This window comes from Pseudophryne corroboree, chromosome 7 (genome assembly GCF_028390025.1).
Source record: "Pseudophryne corroboree isolate aPseCor3 chromosome 7, aPseCor3.hap2, whole genome shotgun sequence".
NCBI lineage: Eukaryota > Metazoa > Chordata > Amphibia > Anura > Myobatrachidae > Pseudophryne > Pseudophryne corroboree.
Window position 1 is genome coordinate 419961358 of NC_086450.1, and position 19788 is coordinate 419981145.

The window sequence follows — 19788 nt, forward strand, 5'->3', positions numbered from 1 at the left end:
CGCTGACAACGCATGCCAGTCTGATGGGGTGCGGTGTTGGAGCAACACTCTTTTCAGGGTCGCTGGATCAAGGAGGAGTCGCTCCTCCCAATAAACATTTTGGAATTGCAGGTGGTGTTCAATGCTTTGACACTCACCCTGCCTCTGATACAGGCCGGTTCAAGTACGGTCAGACAATGCCACTACGGTCGCATACATAAACCATCAAGGTGGCACTCGAAACTGCATGGCTATGATGGAAGTGTCGAAAGTCCTTCGTTGGGCAGAGCGCCATCTGCCAGCAATATCGGCAGTGTTCATTCCCGGCGTCCTAAACTTGAAAGTGGACTTCCTCAGTCGCCACGAATTGCACGCTGGAGAGTGGAGTCTTCATCCAGAAGTATTTCTCCTAGTGGACAAGTGGGGCTTACCAGATGTAGACCTGACGGTGTCTCGACACAATCACAAGGTTCCAGTCTTCGGATGAAGGACCAGGGATCCTCAAGCAGCGTTCGTGGACGCACTGGCAATTCCATGGAACTTACGGCTGCCCTACGTGTTCCCTCCAGTGACACTCCTGCCCAGGGTCCTGCGGAAGTTCAAACAAGAAGGAGGATTTCTACTTCTAGTCACTCTAGCGTGGCCCAGACGGCATTGGTTCTCAGACCTGCAGGGTCTATTGACAGAGCATCCTCTTCTACTTCCTCAATGCCCAGACCACCTCGTACAGGGCCCTTGTCTTTATCCGGACCTGGCCAGGCTGGCTTTGATGGTGTGGCTCTTGAAGCATCACTCCTGAGAGCCAAAGGATTCTCTGAGGCGGTCATCCTAACTATGGCCCTCATTCCGAGTTGATCGCTCTCTAGCTGCTTTAAGCAGCAGTGCACACGCTAGGCCGCCGCCCTCTGGGAGTGTATCTTAGCTTAGCAGAAGTGCGAACGAAAGGTTAGCAGAATTGCGAATAGAAATTTTCATGCAGTTTCTGAGCAGCGCCAAACCTACTCCTACCTTGCGATCACTTCACTCAGTTTAGTTCCTGCTTTGACGTCACAAACACGTCCTGTGTTCGGCCAGCCACTCCCCCCGTTTCCCCAGCCACTCCTGCGTTTTTACCTGTCACGCCTGCGTTTTTTTAGCACACTCCCTGAAAACGGCCAGTTACCACCCAGAAACACCCACTTCCTGTCAATCAATCACTCACCGGTCAACAGAGCGGCAGAAAAGCGCTGTTCGACCTTGTGTAAAACTGCATAGTTTTGTGTGAAAGTACTTCACACGTGCGTACTGCGGCCCGTACGCATGCGCAGTTTTGCCGTTTTTTTACCTGATCGCTGAGCTGCGAAAATCGGCAGCGAGCGATCAACTCTGAATGAGGGCCTATGTTAACAGCCCATAAACCGGCTTCAGATCGGATTTATTACAGGGTCTTGAATCCTTACTTCACTTGGTGTGCTGATAAGAAATATGATGCATACACATTCAGAACTTCCAGAATTCTGGCTTTTCTGCAAAGAGGCCTGGACTTAGGCCTTCGTCTGGCCTCCCTCAAGGTTCACATACCTGCCTTTTCGGTATGGTTTCTGAGAAAGATTGCGTCTATACCTGACGTTCATACATTCACTCAGGGTGTCTTACGGATTCAGCCTCCCTATGGGCCTAATTCAGACCTGATCGCTAGGGTGCGTTTTTTGCATCCCTGTGATCAGGTAGTCGCCGCCTACAAGGGGAGGGGGTAGTCACTGTGCAGGGGTGCGATCTCGTGCAGAGAGCTGCACAAACAAGTTTGTGCAGTCTCTGCACAGCTCAGGACTTATTCAGCCGCTGCGATTATCCTGGTCGGAGCTGACGTCAGGAACCCTCCCTTCAAACGCCTGGACATGCCTGTGTTTTCACAGACACTCTCTAGAAACGGTCAGTTGACTCCCACAAACAGCCTCCTCTTGTCAATCTTCTTGCGATCGCCGGTGCGATCGCTTTTTGTCCATCCCGTCGCAGTCCGGCGTTCCCCATCACTGGCGGGGCCTTGCGCCTGCGCTTTTGTGGCGCCGGTGCATGTGCAGTTCATCCTGATAGCTGTTGTACGAAAACGTACAGCAGCGATCGGGTCTTAATGACCCCAGTTCCCCCCAGTGACAGGGAGCGCAGGACAGCCATGGGATGGCCGAAGAAAGTGATTGCATCGGCGGTCGCAAGAAGATTAACAGGAAGAAGCTGTTTGTGGGTGTCAACTGACTGTTTCCTAGGTGTGTCTAGCCGCTTGAAGGGAGGTTTCCTGACGTCGGCTCCGAGCCGGATCATCGCACTGGAAGGGTAAGTTCAAAGCTGTGCAGAGACTGCACAAACTTTTGTTTGTGCAGCTCTGCACATGCATTCGTACCCCTGCACAGCGATTACCCCCTCCCCCTGTAGGCGGCGACTACCTGGTCGCAGCAGTGCAAAAAACGCCTGCTGAATTACCCCCTTTATCTCTTCTGATTTGTTCTTTCAAAGAGCGGTCTTTGGATGTGGTACGGGCTCCTCGTATATATGTGGTGAGGACTGCCTCTACCAGGAGGTCAGACTCCCTTTTTGTCTTGTTTGGTTTTCACAAACGTGGCTGGCCTGCGAATAAGCAAACCTTGGCCAGATAGATTAGAATGGTGATTGCACAAGCTTATGTACAGGCTGGTCTTCCAGCTCCTGCTGCTATTAATGCCCATTCTACTCTGACTGTTGGACCTTCCTGGGCGGCCCATCGTGGCGCGTCCGCAGAACAATTGTTCAAGGAGGCTACATGGTCCTCTGTGAACACGTTTATTATGTTCTATGCCTTTGATACTTCCACCTCCCAGGATGCTTCCTTTGGACGCCAGGTTCCCATACCCGCTAAGGCGTGTCCCCTCCCTTGAGGAACTGCTTTAGGACATCTCCGATGTTTCCCTGTGGAAACCAATGTAATTTGCTGCAGAAAAGGAGTTATGGTAGACGTATCATTGTTAACTCTTTCTGCGAGATACATTGAGTTCCACAGGGCGCCCACCCTGACACACCTAGCTTCTGTGGATTTGCATTAGCCGCTGGTCCCTTCTCCTGTCGTGAGAATGTGGTTCTATGTGACTAACATCTACCTTCTCTTTTACCTGCTCTTGCATTGGACTAGTTAACCAAACTGAGCTCACAGTGCCTGGAGGCAGGGTTACAGAGGAGGCCCCAATGTACAATCTAAAGCTATAGTCTGTTGGTGCCTCTGGATCAAGATCCACTCTACACCCCGATGTTTCTCTGTGGAACCCAATGTACCTCACAGAAAGAGAGTTAACAATGGTAAGTCTACCATAACTCTCCTTATTCCCTATCAGATGTAGACATATTCACGCTAGGGTTAATTTTGTTGAGAGACAATTTAACCTACCAGTATATTTTTGGATTATGGAAAAAAAACTGGAGTACCCGGAGGAAACCCACACAAGCACGGGGAGAATATACAAACTCCACACAGTTAGGGTCATGGTGGGAATCAAACCCATGACCTCAGTGCTGTGAGGCAGTAATGCTAACCATTACACCTTCCGTACTGCACCGAGAAGGTAGAAGAGATGCGTCCACATACACCGAGGCTTAACACGCCATGTGGGGCGAGTGAGCTGCCAGGTCCTCCACAACTCGCGCTAGAACCATAATCTGGCCCGCAAAAAAGGGCTGTTTGGCGCGACTGTGGCAAGTGTATGAGGACACATTGGTAGTTCGATGCGGTTTTCTTGTGGCCCAATTAGCACATGGCTCAGAACCTGGAAGTCCCCTTGTAGGAGTTGTAGCATGAACCTGTGACTGCAGGGCTCACTTATGTTGGCTGCTGTTGTTACGTGACCACTCTGAACATACACTGTGTGGTAGAGTGTCCCAAAACATGGTTTAAGTGACTGGTAATTGACTTCCTGTTTGGATTACATCTAGAATATTTTGTTTCCCAACGTAGAATGTAGGACAGGTTATGTGTGACAGAACCGGTTTCACTGCATATATAGTGCTTTCCCCCTGAAGGCTACAGTTAGAGCTTCTTATTTATACTGTTTACCAGCACTAAGTGGGCAGTCAGATTTGTTTGCAGTGCACACACTGATTTGGAGATACAGTAGCTCCGCAGCGTTATCATGGTCGGCAGAGTGACCAGACTGAGTACAGCATTGATTTTATAAGACCCGGCGTGCTTGTATCTAGTCTGCGTGGCTGCCTGCCATCTGCAATCATAGTGCTAAAGTGGGCCCATCACAATACAGCTGTCGCATCACTGTGTCTGGTCACATAAACATACAGGTCACCCAGGGCCGGTGCTAGGGTGTTCGGCACCCCCCTGCAAACTATAAATTTGTGCCCTCCCATATTCAACAAAGGGTCAGTGCGCGCCGGGAAAAGGGGTGTGGTCTCACAAGTAAGGGGCATGGCCACACAATAGTACCCCCATTTAAAATTACGCCACACAGTAGCACAATCTTATTCATCTTATACGTAATGTCCCATCCGTAGTAGTAGCGTCCTTATATGTAATGCACCCCAGTAGTAGTAGCATCCTTATACATAATGCCCCCCCAGTAGTAGTAGCATCCTTATATGTAGTGCACCCCCAGTAGTAGAAGCGTCCTTATACGTAATGTCCCCCCCCCCCCCAGTAGTAGTAGCATCGTTACACGTAATGCCCCCCTCAGTAATAGCGTCCTTATACGTAATGCCCCCCAGTAGTAGCATCCTTATACGTAATGACCCCACCCCCAGTAGTAGCGTCCTTATTTCTCTAACGTCCTAGTGGATGCTGGGGACTCCGTCAGGACCATGGGGAATAGCGGCTCCGCAGGAGACAGGGCACAAAAGCAAGCTTTTAGGATCACATGGTGTGTACTGGCTCCTCCCCCTATGACCCTCCTCCAAGCCTCAGTTAGGTTTTTGTGCCCGTCCGAGCAGGGTGCAATCTAGGTGGCTCTCCTAAAGAGCTGCTTAGAAAAAGTTTTTAGGTTTATTATTTTCAGTGAGTCCTGCTGGCAACAGGCTCACTGCATCGAGGGACTTAGGGGAGAGATTTTCAACTCACCTGCGTGCAGGATGGATTGGAGTCTTAGGCTACTGGACATAGCTTCAGAGGGAGTCGGAACACAGGTCACCCTGGGGTTCGTCCCGGAGCCGCGCCGCCGATCCCCCTTACAGATGCTGAAGATCGAGGGTCCGGAAACAGGCGGCAGAAGGCTCTTCAGCCTTCATGAAGGTAGCGCACAGCACTGCAGCTGTGCGCCATTGTTGCTACACACTTCACACTGAACGGTCACGGAGGGTGCAGGGCGCTGCTGGGGGCGCCCTGGGCAGCAATATTTAATACCTTTGATGGCAAAGAATACATCACATATAGCCATTGAGGCTATATGTATGTATTTAACCCAGGCCAGATATCTCAAAACCCGGGAGAAAAGCCTGCCGTAAAGGGGGCGGGGCTTATTCTCCTCAGCACACAGCGCCATTTTCCTGCTCAGCTCCGCTGTGAGGAAGGCTCCCAGGACTCTCCCCTGCACTGCACTACAGAAACAGGGTAACAAAGAGAAGGGGGGCATATTTTGGCGATATTTATATATTTAAAGCGCATATAACAAAAACAACACCTTTTAGGGTTGTTTATATACATTTTATAGCGCTTTTGGTGTGTGCTGGCAAACTCTCCCTCTGTCTCCCCAAAGGGCTAGTGGGGTCCTGTCTTCGATAAGAGCATTCCCTGTGTGTCTGCTGTGTGTCGGTACGTGTGTGTCGACATGTATGAGGACGATGTTGGTGTGGAGGCGGAGCAATTGCCGGTAATGGTGATGTCACCCCCTAGGGAGTCGACACCGGAATGGATGGCTTTAATTATGGAATTACGTGATAATGTTAGTACATTACAAAAGTCAGTTGACGAAATGAGACGGCCGGAAAACCAGTTAGTACCTGCTCAGGCGTCTCAGACACCGTCAGGGGCTGTAAAACGTCCCTTACCTCAGTCAGTCGACACAGGTACCGACACAGATGAATCTAGTGTCGACGGTGAAGAAACAAACGTATTTTCCAATAGGGCCACACGTTATATGATCACGGCAATGAAGGAGGCTTTGCAGATCTCTGATACTGCAGGTACCTCAAAAAGGGGTATTATGTGGGGGGTGAAAAAACTACCTGTAGCTTTTCCAGAATCAGAGAAATTGAATGACGTGTGTGATGAAGCGTGGGTTAACCCAGATAGAAAACTGCTAATTTCTAAGAAGTTATTGGCATTATACCCTTTCCCACCAGAGGTTAGGGCGCGCTGGGAAACACCCCCTAGGGTGGATAAAGCGCTCGCACGTTTATCAAAACAAGTGGCGTTGCCGTCTCCAGATACGGCCGCCCTCAAGGATCCAGCAGATAGGAGGCTGGAAACTACCCTGAAGAGTATATACACGCATACTGGTGTTATACTCCGACCAGCAATAGCCTCAGCCTGGATGTGCAGTGCTGGGGTAGTGTGGTTGGATTCCCTGACTGAAAATATTGATACCCTGGATAGGGACAGTATTTTATTGACTCTAGAGCAATTAAAGGATGCGTTTCTTTATATGCGAGATGCTCAGAGGGATGTTTGCACTCTGGCATCGAGAGTAAGTGCGATGTCCATATCTGCCAGAAGAAGTTTATGGACGCGACAGTGGTCAGGTGATGCGGATTCCAAAAGGCATATGGAAGTATTGCCATATAAAGGAGAGGAATTATTTGGGGTTGGTCTATCGGATCTGGTGGCCACGGCAACTGCCGGCAAATCCTCTTTTTTACCTCAGACCCCCTCCCAACAGAAAAAGACACCGTCTTTTCAGCCGCAGTCCTTTCGCTCCTATAAAAACAAGCGGGCAAAAGGACAGTCTTATCTGCCACGAGGCAGAGGAAAGGGTAAGAGAGGGCAGCAAGCAGCCCCTGCCCAGGACCAGAAGCCCGCCCCGGGTTCTACAAAGCCATCAGCATGACGCTGGGGCTTTACAAGCGGACTCAGGAGCGGTGGGGGGTCGACTAAAGATTTTCAGCAATCAGTGGGCTCGCTCACAGGTGGACCCGTGGATCCTGCAGATAGTATCTCAGGGTTACATGTTGGAATTCGAAAGATCTCCCCCTCGCCGTTTCCTAAAGTCTGCTTTACCAACGTCTCCTTCAGAAAGGGCGACGGTATTGGAAGCCATTCACAAGCTGTATTCTCAGCAGGTGATAGTCAAGGTACCCCTCCTACAACAGGGAAAGGGGTATTATTCCACACTATTTGTGGTACCGAAGCCGGACGGTTCGGTAAGACCTATTCTAAATCTGAAATCCTTGAACCTGTACATACAGAAATTCAAGTTCAAGATGGAGTCACTAAGAGCAGTGATAGCGAATCTGGAAGAAGGGGACTTCATGGTGTCCCTGGACATAAAAGATGCTTATCTGCATGTCCCAATTTACCCCTCACACCAAGGGTATCTCAGGTTCGTGATACAAGACTGTCATTATCAGTTTCAAACGCTGCCGTTTGGTTTGTCCACGGCACCTCGGGTCTTTACCAAGGTAATGACCGAAATGATGGTTCTTCTACGAAGAAAAGGCGTATTAATTATCCCTTACTTGGACGATCTCCTGATAAGGGCAAAGTCCAGAGAACAGCTGGAAGTCGGTGTAGCACTAACCCAAGTAGTGCTTCAACAACACGGGTGGATTCTGAATCTTCCAAAATCTCAATTGTCCCCGACAACACGTCTGCTGTTCCTGGGAATGATTCTGGACACGGTTCAGAAAAAGGTGTTTCTCCCGGAGGAGAAAGCAAGGGAGTTATCCGAACTTGTCAGGAACCTCCTAAAACCAGGAAATGTGTCAGTACATCAATGCACAAGAGTCCTGGGAAAGATGGTGGCTTCTTACGAAGCAATTCCATTCGGCAGATTCCATGCACGAATATTTCAGTGGGATCTACTGGACAAATGGTCCGGATCGCATCTGCACATGCATCAGCGGATAACACTGTCACCAAGGACAAGGTTGTCTCTCCTGTGGTGGTTGCAGAGTGCCCATCTGTTAGAGGGCCGCAGGTTCGGCATACAGGACTGGGTCCTGGTGACTACGGATGCCAGCCTACGGGGCTGGGGAGCAGTCACACAGGGAAGAAACTTCCAGGGTGTATGGTCAAACCTGGAGACGTCTCTTCACATAAATATACTAGAGCTAAGAGCGATCTACAATGCTCTAAGCTTGGCGAAACCGCTGCTTCAGGGTCAGCCGGTGTTGATCCAGTCGGACAACATCACGGCAGTCGCCCACGTAAACAGACAAGGCGGCACGAGAAGCAGAAGAGCAATGACAGAAGCTGCAAGGATTCTTCGCTGGGCGGAAAATCATGTCATAGCACTGTCAGCAGTGTTCATCCCGGGAGTGGACAACTGGGAAGCAGACTTCCTCAGCAGACACGACCTTCACCCGGGAGAGTGGGGACTTCATCCGGAAGTTTTCCGTATGATTGTGAACCATTGGGAAAAACCAAAGGTGGACATGATGGCGTCTCGCCTCAACAAAAAACTGGACAGATATTGCGCCAGGTCAAGAGACCCTCAGGCAATAGCTGTGGACGCTCTGGTAACACCGTGGGTGTGCCAGTCAGTGTATGTGTTTCCTCCTCTGCCTCTCATACCAAAGGTACTGAGAATTATACGGAAAAGGGGAGTAAGAACAATACTAGTGGCTCCGGATTGGCCAAGAAGAACTTGGTATCCGGAACTTCAAGAGATGCTCACGGAAGATCCGTGGCCTCTACCTCTAAGAAGGGATCTGCTTCAGCAGGGACCTTGTATGTTCCAAGACTTACCGCGACTGCGTTTGACGGCATGGCGGTTGAACGCCGGATTCTAAAAGAAAAGGGCATTCCAGAGGAAGTTATTCCTACCTTGATTAAAGCTAGGAAGGAAGTGACCGCACAACATTATCACCGCATTTGGAGAAAATATGTTGCGTGGTGTGAGGCCAAGAAGGCCCCAACGGAAGAATTTCAATTGGGTCGATTCCTACATTTCCTGCAGGCAGGATTGTCTATGGGCCTCAAATTGGGGTCTATTAAAGTTCAAATTTCGGCCTTATCAATCTTCTTCCAGAAAGAATTGGCTTCAGTGCCTGAAGTACAAACTTTTGTCAAGGGTGTACTACATATACAAACCCCAATTGTGCCTCCAGTGGCACCGTGGGATCTAAACGTAGTTTTGGAATTTCTCAAATCTCATTGGTTTGAGCCTCTCAAATCGGTAGATTTGAAGTATCTTACATGGAAAGTAACCATGCTATTGGCCCTGGCTTCAGCCAGGAGAGTTTCAGAGTTGGCGGCTTTATCGTACAAAAGCCCATATCTGATTTTCCATTCGGACAGGGCAGAACTGCGGACACGTCCTCATTTTCTCCCTAAGGTGGTTTCGGCTTTTCACTTGAACCAGCCTATTGTGGTGCCTGCGGCTACTAGCGACTTGGTGGACTCCAAGTTACTGGACGTTGTCAGAGCATTGAAAATATATATTTCAAGGACAGCTGGAGTCAGAAAATCTGACTCGTTGTTTATCTTGTATGCACCCAACAAGATGGGTGCTCCTGCGTCTAAGCAGACGATTGCTCGTTGGATCTGTAGCACAATTCAACTTGCACATTCTGTGGCAGGCCTGCCACAGCCTAAAACTGTAAAAGCCCACTCCACAAGGAAGGTGGGCTCATCTTGGGCGGCTGCCCGAGGGGTCTCGGCATTACAACTTTGCCGAGCAACTACGTGGTCAGGGGAGAACACGTTTGTAAAATTTTACAAATTTGATACTCTGGCTAAAGAGGACTTGGAGTTCTCTCATTCGGTGCTGCAGAGTCATCCGCACTCTCCCGCCCATTTGGGAGCTTTGGTATAATCCCCATGGTCCTGACGGAGTCCCCAGCATCCACTAGGACGTTAGAGAAAATAAGAATTTACTTACCGATAATTCTATTTCTCGTAGTCCGTAGTGGATGCTGGGCGCCCATCCCAAGTGCGGATTGTCTGCATTACTTGTACATAGTTATTGTTACAAAAATCGGGTTATTATTGTTGTGAGCCATCTTTTTTAAGAGGCTACTTCTTTGTTATCATACTGTTAACTGGGTTCAGATCACAAGTTGTACGGTGTGATTGGTGTGGCTGGTATGAGTCTTACCCGGGATTCAAGATCCTTCCTTATTGTGTACGCTCGTCCGGGCACAGTACCTAACTGAGGCTTGGAGGAGGGTCATAGGGGGAGGAGCCAGTACACACCATGTGATCCTAAAAGCTTGCTTTTGTGCCCTGTCTCCTGCGGAGCCGCTATTCCCCATGGTCCTGACGGAGTCCCCAGCATCCACTACGGACTACGAGAAATAGAATTATCGGTAAGTAAATTCTTATTATGTAATGCCCCCCCACAGTAGTAGTAGCGTCGTTAAACATAATTCCCCCCCCTAGTAGTAGTAGTAGCAGCGTCCTTACATGTAATGACCCCCCCCCCCAGTAGTAGCGTCGTTATACGTAATACCCCCCCCCCCCCCCCCGTAGTAGTAGCGTCTTTACATGTAATGGCCCCCCCAGTAGTAGCATCCATAATGTGTGCGCACATAGACATACCTCACACACATATATACATACATACATACATACATACATACATACATACATACATACATACATACACCCACCCACCCACCATACACCCCCCCCACCTTACATGTAATGGCCCCCCCAGTAGTAGCGTCTTTACATGTAATGGCCCCCCCAGTAGTAGCATCCATAATGTGTGCGCACATAGACATACCTCACACACATATATACATACATACATACATACATACATACATACATACATACATACATACATACATACATACACCCACCCACCCACCCACCATACACCCCCCCCACCTTACATGTAATGGCCCCCCCAGTAGTAGCGTCGTTATACGTAATGTCCTCCCCTGTAGTAGTAGCGTCCTTACATGTAATGCCACCTCAGTAGTAGCGTCGTTATACAAAATGCCCCCCACCCCGTAGTAGTAGCGTCTTTACATGTAATGCCCCCCAAGTAGTAGTAGTGTCATTATACGTAATGCCCCCCCAGTAGTAGTAGTAGCTTCCTTACATATAATGGCCCCCCCCCCAGTAGTAGCGTCCATAATGCGTATGCGCACAGACATACCTCACACACACACACACACACACACACACTTCTCTCTCACCCTCCACTTACCTACGTCTGGCTGGCCGCCACTGTAATTACTGTCTCTCTCTCTACAGCAGCCTGGTCCGTGTTGCTCTGCCCCCTACTGTCCCGTGTAGCTCCGCCCCCTCCTCTGATCCGTACACAGCCGCTGTCACACAGGTGAGGGGAGGGCAGTAGGCATTTCATGCTGCCAGCGCCGCTGCTTGTCATACAGTGACAGGCACAGCAGCTGGCAGCAGCAGGAGGGACAGGATGGTGCAGCAGCAGGGAAGGGATGCAGAGCAGGGCCTAATTCAGACTTGATCGTAGATGTGCGGAAAAATACACATCTACGATCAAATTCTTTGACATGCGGGGGGACGCCCAGCACAGGGCAAGTCCGCCCTGCATGCCGGATCCAGCCTCCCAGCAGACATGCGAAAGCATTGCACGGTGGCGATGCTTTTGCATGTTTCGAGTAGCCTTCTGCCTACGCAGCCTAGCTGCGAAGGCAAACTGCTATCCACCATCTTAAGGGTCGCAGCTGCTGCGTGTGATGTCGCGCAACGACTCACCCCAGCAACGGTCCGTACACGCCTCCGTTGTCCATACCATTAAATGGAGCCTCGACGCCCCATTCCTGTCCCCCTCCATGTCTTAAACTGCGTTCTGAAGAGAGCGCAGTTTAGGACCTTGCACATGCGTGTACCGGCATACTCGCATGCGCAGATGTATAAAAATGGCTTTATAGCAGTTTTAGCACATCAGCGACAGGGTCTGAATTAGGCCCGTTGTCTTTTTTTCAGCTCGGCAGCCTGTCGGTAACATTTGCTCATGAGCTACGCACAGTAAAGGCAGACCGTATTTGGCTGCACCAATATTCACCATCCCGTGGCATAAACACTTTGTCCTAATGCTCTTCAGGACTTCCTAACAAAATGATGCCCTTGTTGTAATTGTCCGTCATTCTAATGTCTGTACATTGCAAAACCCCAACACTTAAAAGTAAAGTTGTACACATAAGCTGTGACCCAGGCCCAGCGAATCAGACGTACAATCTGACAGAACCGCACCCTTTTGGCGATTTGGGAGGAGTCCTGCCAAAATCAATGCTATGAGTGGATATGGTATATCAGGGGTCGCAGCACTTCGTCTGCTGTGGAACTACACATGCCCACATGCTCTTCCACTGTTTTGCTCTTAAGGCATGATGGTATGTGTAGTTCCATTGCAGCTGGAGTACCGGACATTTCCGACATTGCCGTTTAAAATGCAGAGCACAAAGTTCCTGTTTGACGCTACCTTGTGTGTAAGCTCAGTGCGGAGGCTAGGATTGAATTTTTTTTTTTTTTTATAGAGGGGGAGGGATTTAAAATTTCTCTAAGTTTTTTTTTTTTTTTTTTTCTGGATCAAAATGAGAAAAATGTATCTCTGCTACTAATTTATCATTTTTCTCAGCACCCTGAGCGAGCCGCTATCCTACTGTGTACGACCCAGACCGAAGCACGCCCCTCTTCCTTTACCAGATAGTGTGTAGTTGATGTAAGCTCAGTTTGTGTGTATGCTGTAATATTTCTGCCTTACATTGCTTTTATGCTGAGTGGAGCAACACATACTTTTATCTTGGTTCCTCTTTCTTGTAATCTATTTCACCCGTCAGCTATTTTCCTAAGGTCTGTAAATTATCCGTAACCAGTGAGTGTATTGCGGGCTGTAATAGCCTGAAAGGGCAGTCTTTCTTTTATCTTATCACTTTTGTTAGGTAAAGCCGGCATCCTGCACTGTTGGTTGTAGCTCATTTGTGTTGTGTGCTCTATATACAGAACTGCTGAGCTGCCAGAGACTTTTAGGTGTCAAAGAGCTTTCGTTGGCCCAAGGCACTTGCAGTATAAAGTGGCCTACACGCGTATACAGTTGTCTTGCCGTTCTTTCGGCCTTGTAAGACTGTGTATGCACCTTCGATCATGTTTTGATCAGCCTAATCCAAGGATCGCATCTTGGGCACTGTTTAATTTTCAACTGATCCTGGTGAGCACAGTTGAAGCAATAGTTTGTACACAAAATCAGGGCCGCCTCTGTGGGCGTGCATAATTAAACTCTTACAACTAGCTTCCCTAAACGTTAAACAGACCCTTAGGCGTGACTCAGTTGTGCCAAGCTTCTTTTCATGCAACTTCTTCCATTAAAATGCCCCTTATTTGCATAATAAAATGTGAGTAGGACGCACAAGCAGCTTTTGCTGATTAAAATGATATGCGGCATGCCTATATTCTATACACAACTGTGGCTGTATCTGCATACAAACTGCTACGCTACAGTGTATTCCTAGAAAATACCGTAACGTAGCATTTCGTATGCAGATACGGCTAATTTTTATTCTACTGGATAAAGCAGAATTGAATTAGAATGTTTTTTTTTTCTGAATTTTGTGATCCAGTTTCCTCAATCTGAAAATTATCTTCAAGGTTATGTACAATTCCGTCTACAGATTCAGTTTTTGTATGCTGATCTATATGAAAAACAAGTAAACTCTATATAACTTGCGTTGGGTGCCTATAGAAGGATATGAAACGAGCGAATGTACTCAATCCTCAAATGGCGAGGCTGGTCCGGGATGCTTGTTCACACCCCCTTCCCTGCCCCTTATACAGTAGAAAGTTTATGAACAATCGCTGTGAGTGTGGACGCTTGTATGAATGTTGTCGTTAGATATTTCGGCTGCAAAGGATCGAAGGTTGTAAGTATAATTGCGTAGATGTGTGTGTGCGTATCGGCACTGTGGTCGGGACCCCTGAATGGGCGTAAAGTCGAACCATCACATCGAAGGTAGGATTGTATAGTTTTGACTGTGTACCCATCTTAAGCTGCAGAAATGTTAAAAAGGTGGCCTGAGAGTGAAATGTATTCATTCATATCTAATTCCCTATAACATGAATGCACAATACAGTTGTGGCATATCGGGAAAACCCTTGTAAACATGAGTGGAATTGTGATGGTCATTGTTTGGATTACTAGCCAGTGTGCCACCGTGTAGCAGCTTAGTCTTCAGGTTCTGTGCTGATTTCACAATCTTCTCTCTACATGCGGACAGATAATCCTCCCAGAGATCCCCTGATAAGAATTGGTCTTCAAAGTAGAATTGTTTTACAGTTTTTTTTTTTTTTTTTTTTAATATATGTTCCGTCATAAATGCTATAATGCCCATGGCATTGGTATCTGAGACAAATGGTCTCTATCTATGTATAAATGTTTGTAATAAGGGTATGGGTCATTTGGTCGTCAAGACTTAGGTCAACAGTCATTGGTCAACAGTCACTAGGTCGACATGAGTTTTTATACTATTTTGGGAGTCGTTTTCTTTGTAAAGTGATGGGGAACCCCATTTAGTGCACTGTGTCCCCTCGCTTTGGGCAAGGTGCCTCGCTCCGCTACCTCTGCGCAGCTTATTGTTCCCAGTTGTAGTCCACGTGGATCGTAAAGTATGAAAAAGGTTAAAACCATAAAAAAATTAAACTCGCGTCAACCTTTTTTCCATGTCGACCTTTTTCCATCTCGACCTTTTTTCATGTCGACCTAGTGACCATGTGGATCTAGTGTATGTCAACCTAATGACTGTCGACCAAATGACCATAAGTCGTTGATAAACCTTCTTTAACTCGCCCGTATGTTAAGCTGTTCTGCTATGTCCAAGATAAGAATTTATTTTTCCTCTATCTCACGTATAATATTTGTTTCTCATAGTTTTCTAGTTCAATCCTTTTCCGCATCGGTCAGCTGAGTACCGTGGACCTGGAAGATGAGAACCAGGAGTCGGTGAGAGACGCTCATTATCCTTATCCGTTTATAAAAGCGGCTTGTTCACCGATCATTCTGGTTGTAATTCATTAGGCAATAGAGGAGCTCTATGGCTAGGTCACCCTGGCAGACTTTGCCCTGGGTTTGCCGTCTTTGACTCCGGCACCAGATTCACGCCATGCTGCCGACCTTATGTCCATGTTATCAGAAATTAACTTCTTGACTACAGAGTATCCCTCCCTTCATGATGGCACTTTCTCCATACTTTAGCTGCTGTCACATTGCTGGAGACGGGCTACACCTAGCATGGTATTAGACATGACCAGGGTGGTTATAGCTTTTTTTGCAGACCTGGCCGATCGCCGCTCCATGATAGTCGAGGTACAGTCAGCGTGATAGTCTGTGCACCCCCTATTTGGTCACAGCGATGCTAGTGCATTGTACAAGGAAAGCATTAGGGGGTTGGGGGTGTTAGTGTTATATCCGTTGCCGGTATCTGTGGGTAGAGGTGCTCAATAAGTAAGACTGAAACCTCCTTATTTCATGTCCAAGTATATTAATACGGAGCTGGGTTTTCCTCCAGTAGAAACGTACAATTACTGCCATTTGCCAATTGATCTACATTCTGAATGCAAGTTATAACACGCACTCTTTATTTCCATAGGAAACGGAACTGTCCACAGTCGTTAAAGAAATCCCACATAATGAGAACCTACTCTCCCTGAAATATGAGGTACATATCTTTATCCAGTAGCGACCTCAGGTTTCCAATGTTACATCCAGACATGGGGGGGGAGTGGGCACTGGTACGTTATACACCAGGATGAGGATCCAATGATAACTTTTCTCACTGCTGCCCGTGTGCCCTGCAGTTGCCATACTAGACATCCACTGACCCTCCCCCACCCCCATCCTGCTTTACTATATATAGCATTAGTAACCAAACCGTTTAAGGATATTCTTGCCTTTTTCCAAATAAATCTGAATTTAATTTGACGTATTTTTTAAACATGTATTTAAACATAGAAATAAGGAAAAGTTCCCCTGAGCCGGGCAGCAGAGAAGACCCTTCCCCCTAGTACTGCATTGGTCACCATGTTCAAAGGGCCTACTCTACTCCTAAGGCGAGCTCTGGGAGGACAGAAACCTCCCGTGGAGCAGAAGGGCAAATATTGGGATTATAGCTGTGTTTTTTTATTTTCGGACATGAGTACAATGTTGATTCTTTGTATTTACAGAGTTTGGATTATGACAATAGTGAAAACCAACTGTTTATGGAAGAGGAGCGTAGGATAAATCACGCGGTAACTATACCGTTTACTTCTGCTTCGTTTTGTGACTGTCTTGCCCGTTAAGATGATTTACATTGATGTGACTTTTGCAATAGCTCATTTTTTGTCTTAAGAGGTTTTACACACGATGATTCCCTCCCTTTCCCCAGAAGCTGGCCTAAGTGCTCCTGCATTGCATACTTGGCACTAAATGCGTATATCCCCCATGTGCCTTGTGTGCTGGCAGATTGACCAACCAGCAGTAGTCTGTCCCTTCTTGCTGCCCTGGTTATTTTGAATGACTATTGCTTAAATAACATAAATTAATTGTAATGCACCCCACATGTTGAAGACCACCTCAACAGCTCCTCCCCCTTGTATTTTTTCTTTCTTTCATTTAAATATAAATTGCAATTTGTGTAAACTGAAATGACAAGAGTCCATTAATTGAATTCCTGCTCTCCAGGTCTCTTGAGCTCAAAGTGAGCATTTAGAAAGAACTGGTTAAATCCACTGGGGTTTACTTCTCCGGTACCCGCTTACTTTGGAGTCAATTTACTAAAGCTTTTAAAACTGAGAATTGGTGATGTTGCCCATTGCAACCAATCAGATGCTGTCTATCATTTCTCTGTTGCCTTTTAGAAAATAATAGACAGCATCTGATTGGTTACTATGGGAGACCTTACCAATTATCTGCTTTAGTAAATTTACCCCTTTGCCTCAAGATACCTTTTAGAACACACTGAAATGCCACCATATTCTATGAGGGTTGCTGGCTTCATCCAATGTGGGCTCATGCACTAGTCCAGGCCTGGCCAACCTGTGGCTCTCCAGCTGTTGTAAAACTACAAGTCCCATCATGCTTTGCCACAGTTTTGCTATTAGGGAATGCTAAAACTGTGGCAAGGCATGCTGGTATGCGTAGTTTCACAACATCTGGAGAGCCACAGGTTGGCCAGGCCTGCACTAGTCGGTGAGCACCCTGTACCAGATAGGATTGCTCTGTTACATGGCCAGCCAGGTGACCCTTTCAGTGCCCTCACTTTACTGATAAATATTTAAAAACTAACCTGGTGGTTAGGGTCCTCCGTTAACCTCATTGCTCACTGCAGGTTAGATGTATGAAGCAGTGAGAAGGGTGGAGAAGTGAGCCAGTGGAGAAGTTGCCCATGGCAACCAATCAGCTGCTACGTATAATTTATAGAATGCACTTGATAAATGTTACTTCAAAGCTGATTGGTTGCCATAGGCATCTTCTCCACTGGCTCACTTCTCTATTCTTTTCACGGCTTCTTACATCTTCCCATGTGTATGGCAGTATCTGGGTCAGGTCCTGAGGGAAGGAACATGTTCTCAGCCTGCTGTTTAAGATGAAACCTTTGAAAATAAAAATGTTATTGGTGATTTTTGCATGTGACTGTCATGAAATGTGCGAGGGTTAATGAAGGGTTTCTCAATAGTTTGGACTGCCAGGAGCTTAGGGGTCTTGGAATCCTACACACAAGTTCTTTATCATCCAGTGCACTGTATGAGATTGTGTAATGAACATCTGCATGTGATGATTGTTCCACATTAATGCCCTTGTCCTCTAACTAAACACATCTGTGCATCTGCTTCAGGCATTCCGAACTGTGGAGGTCACGCGCTGGGTCATTTGCGGCATGATTGGAATTCTCACCGGGCTCATCGCTTGTTTTATCGACATTATGGTGGAGCAACTGGCGGGTGTCAAATACAGAGTCATTAAAAACAGTATCCTTCCATTGTGACTAATTACGTTTCAATCTCTTGCCTCTGCTTTTTAGGGGTGTTTTACTGGGGGCTCAGTTATATTAAAGTATTTTTTTATGTGGGGGAAGTAGAATTTGCCTCCTAGTTTTGGACAAAAACACAAGTTTTTCTTTTCCTTTGGTTGCTAATCAGAAAGAAAGATAAAGGTATGGAGGAGACGCAAGTGGTCTTGGTTGGACAGTTGGTAGAGTATGTATAAGTCAATCTTTGTCTAGTGCAGAGGTGGGTGAGACCATACTGTGTCCGTATGGGCCATGCCAGCGGGTCAGATATCCTCTGCTTATACTTCCAAGTGCACTGTGCTCACTGTGTCCAAACATGACCTGCTCTGGAGGTCTTCATTATGACCAGTAATCAATGTGAGCTGAAGGAACAAGTTGGCTGTATGAACTTCTACAGGTGTTAGCATATCATTCCTATTTGAGGAGCTATATATCAGAACCATCTGTGCTGATTTCACCGTATAACGGTCTGTGTCTTCCTGCTGCCTCCATTCCCCTCCTCACATTATGTCACATGTAGCCCTGTACTCACTGACGCATCACTCTTTCCTGATATACTCTGTGCTGCCGGGACCTTGCTCCTTTCACTATATAACTCTGTCTGTGGCTTCCTGCTGTCTCCATTCCCTGTCACATGCAGCTCTGTCCTCACTGACACAGTCACACATGAACAGCATCTCCCTGTCCAGTCAGTACTGTACTGGGGACGGGTGGTCTTCAGTATGCCGGCGGTCGGGCTCCCGGCGACCAGCATACCGGCGCCGGGAGCCCGACAGCCGGCATACCGACACTTATTCTCCCTCGTGGGGGTCCACGACCCCCCTGGAGGGAGAATAATATAGTGTAGCTCGCCCGTAGCGTGGCGAGCGCAGCGGGCCCGTAAGGGGCTCATTTGCGCTCGCCACACTGTCGGTAAGCCGGCGCCGGTATGCTGGTCGCCGGGAGCCCGACCGCCGGCATATCGTAGTGAACCCCTGGGGACAAGTCTCACTATTATCTGCCAGTTTTCTTAACTAAAATCTTTTAAGATATTGACAAATTCACAGAAAAGGGAGGACTGTCGTTCTCACTGCTGCTCTGGGTAACCCTAAATGCTGCCATTGTTATGATTGGATCCCTGCTAGTCGCCTTCATAGAGGTAAATATAAGGATATAATCGAATTCTGCTTAATAACACTTTTGTGACCGTTTCACTTTAATCATTTTTTGTTGTTTCATCTCTAATTTCTGTTCCTGGTTCCAGCCTGTGGCAGCTGGGAGTGGGATCCCCCAAATTAAGTGTTTCCTAAATGGTGTGAAGATTCCTCATGTAGTGAGGCTTAAGGTATGTGGCGATCATGGTTTGTGTAATGGTGCATCGCAGAGCTACACATATATATATATATATATATATATATATATATATATATCTGTAGCAGTGGGCAATGAAATTATTGCGCAATGTATAGTATCTCTCTGCAATACTGCAATATTTCTAACAAGCCCATTGCCTAATTATGCTTGGGGGACTTTCTTGCATACCGCCTGGGGTACCCCGTCTTTGCTGTTTTCTCTGACCCTGCATACTGTATCCCTTTCATCTAAACATCTGTTGTGTTTGCAGACCCTTGTGATAAAGGTGTGCGGTGTCATAATGTCTGTAGCAGGAGGACTGGCAGTGGGAAAGGTCAGTGGGATCAGCCGCTCTTTTTTATTCTTCATCTCCATATCCCTAGAATTCCCCTCTACTAATGAAAGTAA

At 47.4% G+C, this 19788-nt stretch overlaps 1 protein-coding gene across 1 annotated transcript in view; it reads left to right on the plus strand.

The window, feature by feature from the left end:
- CLCN7 (chloride voltage-gated channel 7) overlaps positions 1 to 19788 on the plus strand; it is a 149525-nt gene that overhangs the window by 33465 nt on the left and 96272 nt on the right. Inside the window, exons 2-8 of the mRNA XM_063934803.1 lie at positions 14931 to 15002; positions 15649 to 15717; positions 16223 to 16288; positions 17875 to 18007; positions 19077 to 19186; positions 19292 to 19372; positions 19652 to 19714. Coding sequence (XP_063790873.1) covers positions 14931 to 15002; positions 15649 to 15717; positions 16223 to 16288; positions 17875 to 18007; positions 19077 to 19186; positions 19292 to 19372; positions 19652 to 19714 — 594 coding nt within the window. The remainder of the gene's footprint in view (positions 1 to 14930; positions 15003 to 15648; positions 15718 to 16222; positions 16289 to 17874; positions 18008 to 19076; positions 19187 to 19291; positions 19373 to 19651; positions 19715 to 19788) is intronic.